Genomic DNA, 4,599 nt, shown 5'->3' with positions numbered 1-4,599 from the left:
ATTGCATACTTTTCAGATTCCTAAGGTAGAATCCCTAGATGGACTAAGAGGATTTAAACAGGGACTCAGTCTCATGCAAATTGAAGGCAAATGGGAATTAGGGTTCACATTGCAAAATGAGGGCCAACAATCACAGCTCTGTGGTGAATAAACATACATGTAGATTGGATAGTTACTGAGGGATATTAACCATTTTGGAGGAGGGAAAATTGAGAAGTAATTTAGAGAAGGGGCTCTTTGGAGTCCTACATGGAGTGTGGAGTATAAAATGGTGGTGCTTATTCTCTTCCCTGATGGCTCAATGGGAGGAGAAGTCTCCTTATTGCCCCTTTCATGTCCTTGTTCCTCAAAGTATAGATAAAAGGGTTAAGCATAGGAGTCAGCAGACTGTAGAACAGGGCCATGAGTTTGTTCTTGTCCTGGGAGTTAGTACCAAAAGGTTGCACATAAATGCACATTACTGGCCCATAGAAGAGACAGACAACAATAACATGAGAGCCACAGGTGTTGAAGGCCTTCTTCTTTCCTGTTGATGAACGAATTCTGAGCACTGTAGCTACAATGAACCCATAGGAGACAAGAATAAGAGACAAAGGAATCAAGGTAAATAATGTCACCACGACAGAGAGCATAGTTACATTGAAAGTGGTGTCAACACAGGACATCTTGATCATCACTGGAATCTCACACAGGAAGTCATCCACCTTGTTGTTACCACAAAGTGGCAGTTGGACAGTGAGGGATGCCTGAAGCAAGGAGTTAGCCAAGCCACTTATCCACACCATGGCCACTAGGGACACACAGAGTCTCTGATGCATGATAGCTGGGTACCTCAAGGGCTTGCAGATGGCTATGTACCGATCCAAAGACATGACCGCCAAGATGATGCATTCTGTGGCTCCCAGGAAGTGAAACACATAGAACTGGGCCACACAGCCTCCATAGCTGATGGACTTATCTGGGCCCCAGAGGTTCACCAGCAGCTGAGGGATGGTGGTTGTGGTAAAACACAGGTCCAGAAAGGAGAGGTTGGAAAGGAAGAAGTACATAGGGCTGTCAAGATGAGGATCCACCTTGGACACAACAATAATGGAGATGTTTCCCACTAGTGTGCAGATGTAAGCCACAAGCACCATTATGAAGAGTGGCATTTCCAACCAGGGATGGTCAGAGAAACCCAATAGGATGAAGAACTTTGGAATGCTTGCATTGCCCGGATTCATGACTGTCATTTCTCTTGTTGGTGGATTCAAGTCAAAGTGAGGACATGTATTTCAGTATGGGGTTTCCTGAGGGTCAGTTTATTCATTTGCATAGAGTGAATTATGCAGAGATTTTCTCTGTGGTGTAACTCCAGTGAAGTTGTTTGATACTTGTAATCATGAAACAATATGAGTCTCAATACCAAACATTATTATTTTGTAGCATGTCTAAAAGAAAGGGCCACAAATCTTTGTGTTTGCCTAAGAAATGCAATGGAGCAAATTTTATTATAAAAGTGATTAGGGAAGGGGAAAGTCACTATTGCTCTTATATCAGAGAAAAGAATAAAACAGAGGAGTGGTTCTCAGGAACCAGCCATGCTGACTTACCACATGGCTTCTTTTCTTTTATCCACTATCTGCTGGCCTTAGACCACTCTAAGGCCATCATGAATTCATGATGTGATCTAGGGAAGTTCAGGACGTTCTGAGCTCCAACAGAATCAGTCTGAATGCATAGAAACAAGATACATCGCTGTTCCTTGGGCCTATGCCCCAAATCCTAAACTGACTATTGCAGCACAAACCTTTTGTCCCAACAGGAAACATGCAGCTTAAAGAAAATGGTTCCTTGCCACAGGTTCAGTACTCGAAGAATGAGACCAATAGTAATTGATACCACTGCATGGTGATATGAGACATTCAAGGCATCAGTGCTTAAAAGTACAATGTAATGTGGGTTCATGCTTGTCACACCAGGAGTTGAAATCCATCACAAATTTGGCAGTTCAATGCTTCTTTGTGTATTTACTGTATTTGTTTCCATTACATGTGTGAGTGTATGTGTAGATGTGTGATGTGGGTTATGATATAAAACGTGTATCTTGCTATTGGCCATGGTAAGAAGTTTGAAAAACACTGTCGTAGTAGAAAAGAGGATGTGAAATCAGAGAACCTGGATCCTGTCGACTGGGATAGTTAACACATTGGCCTTTTCTGCATTGCTTACCAGCTGTGTTGTGAGGATTAATTAACCCAGTATCTGTGACTACACTGAGTGTAATATTTAATGTTGTGGTAGTTACTTTTAGGAAGTGTAGTGCCTAGTGAGTCCATATTGATTCATTAGTCCTCGCTCTGGTTGCATACAAATATTAGCAGTGTATTTACCCCACCAGATAGACGCCTCACAAAGATTGCTTTTTCTTGAATTCCCTGAATCACTCCTACCATGTGGCTTGAATCCAGGGGCTCATTTTATTAAGATTTTTATGCAAATACACATATATTTTAATTCATAGAAATGCCCACTAATGCAAACAGTGTCCCTATGTCATTCTTCATTAAAGGAGACATGTTTTAATGATTTAAATTATAATATTGCATTATTAAGGGTTTCAATTTATTTACACATTGTTTAGTACAGAACTTAGCAGAGAGAGGTCACAACTCACATGGAATTACAAAAAGATAAAATCATGAAGCTGAATAGATCACTCCCACCCACATACAACACCTACCTTACATTATTGCAGGTATTTGATGTTTATGCTCCCTGTTCTTGCAAATCCAACTTGATCTTTTCTTTCCAACAGGACTAAATGTTAATTGGAGATAAGGATTGAATAGTCTGTGTTCAGTGGCTTCACATCATATCCTAACTCCCTAATATAATTTGTGTATTTGATTTGAAAAATCCCAAATATGTTTACATGTGGAAACCAATTTTCCTGTAAAATAACATTTGTTAAGGAGTGATTCTCTTTATATAAAGTGGTGGGACATTTTCTTCATACAGATAACGAACCTCAGTGGACATCTCTTGGCAAGAAACACTGTACAAATTCCCTAGTGGGAATACTACTTTCTAATTTACTTCTTGCCATAAAAATGGAAGGAAAAATGTTGGCATTTTCCTTGTTGTGGAAAATGGACTCAGGACCAAAAGAATCCAAGAGAACTCATCTACCTTGTCAAGATAGAATTTTCTTTTTTTTACACTTTCCTCGGGCTATTGTTTCTTCAGATTCTTGCTCTAGTAAAAGTAGGAATATTTCTAGTTCTATACAGGGAAAAAAGCAGTGGTCACCTTCCAATTTGATTTTTAAGAAACCAAAGGGCTTTTGTCTCCATATATTTCTTCCAAAATAGCCTAGCACAGTATAGACTTTTTACCTCACCTAACATGGACTACATAAAAAATAGTCCCTCGCTTGGGTTAAATAATAAATCATTATGGCAAGAAAAAGTTAAAATATTCTCTTATTTATTCAGTCAAAAAATATTTGTTGAGTGCCCATTGTGTTAGTCACTTTTGTCGATGCTTCAAAACATAACAATGATCAATAACAGATAAAAATTCGCCTTAATGAAACTTATATTGTAATAGGGGAATAACATATTTGTGCTTATTGTCAGTGTCTCAGTGGATTTGGCTTCAGAATAATTGAAACACTCATGCCGTAATTTACAGTGCTGAAAACTCATAGGTGGAAAAATTTAAATTTTGCAAGATTGTTTTTTATTTTAACTAACACTGACACACAATGTTACACTAGTTTCAGGTGTACATCATACTGAGTCAGCATCTCTATACATTAATCTATGTTTACAACAAATGTAGTCATCATGTGTCACCACAAAATGCTATTACAATATCATTGACTATATTCCTTGTGCTGTACCTTTTATCCTTGTGACTTATTCATAATTGGAAGCCTGCACCTCCAGTGCCCCTTCATCCACGTTTCCCATCCCCTAACTCCCTCCCTTCTGACAACCAACAGTCTGTTCTCTGTATTTATGGGTCTGATGTTTGTTTATTCTTTTTTTTTCAGATTGAACATATAAGTGAAATCATATTGTATTTGTCTTTTTCAGTCTCATTTATTTCACTTAGTATAACACACTTTGTGTTCACCCATGTTGTCACAGAAGGCAAGATATCATCCTTTTTCATGACTGATTAATAAATTATTGTATATACATACCATATCTTCCTTGTACATTTGTCTGGACACTTAAGCCGCTTCCATATCTTGGCTATTGTATATAATGCTGCAATATGCATAAGGTGCACATGTCTTTTGGAATTTATGTTTTCATTTTCTTAGGTAAATATCCAGGAATGGAATTATTGGATCATATGTTATTCCTATTTTTAATAGTTCAAGGAAACTCTGTACTGTTTTCCACAGTGGCTGCACCAATTTACATTCCCACCAATAGTGCAGGAGGGTTCCTTTTCCTCTATATCCTTGCCAACATTTATTTCTTGTCTTTTCATTTTAGCCATTGTGACAGTTGTAAAGTGATGTCTCGTTGTGCTTTTGATTTGCATTTCCTTGATGATCAGTGATTTTGAACATCTTTACATGTGCCTGTTGGCCATCTGTAC

General features: G+C 38.2%; 1 protein-coding gene across 1 annotated transcript; it reads right to left on the bottom strand.

Moving 5' to 3' along the window:
* Positions 1-278: 278 nt before the first annotated feature.
* On the bottom strand, positions 279-1,316 carry LOC106978618 (olfactory receptor 2B11-like). Its single transcript, XM_015076312.3, has one exon. It carries the CDS (start codon positions 1,230-1,232, stop codon positions 279-281), a length of 954 nt encoding a protein of 317 aa, XP_014931798.2. The 5' UTR covers positions 1,233-1,316.
* Between the last annotated feature and the right edge of the window lie 3,283 nt (positions 1,317-4,599).

The sequence above is a fragment of the Acinonyx jubatus genome, chromosome B2, assembly GCF_027475565.1.
Source record: "Acinonyx jubatus isolate Ajub_Pintada_27869175 chromosome B2, VMU_Ajub_asm_v1.0, whole genome shotgun sequence".
Lineage (NCBI taxonomy): Eukaryota > Metazoa > Chordata > Mammalia > Carnivora > Felidae > Acinonyx > Acinonyx jubatus.
The sequence above is the reverse complement of the archived record's forward strand: the minus strand, read 5'-3'. Positions and strand labels throughout refer to the sequence as shown.

What these genes read in the sequence shown, in the direction of transcription:
- LOC106978618 (XM_015076312.3), bottom strand. Translation starts at nt 1,232, where the DNA reads ATGACAGTCATGAATCCGGGCAATGCAAGCATTCCAAAGTTCTTCATC.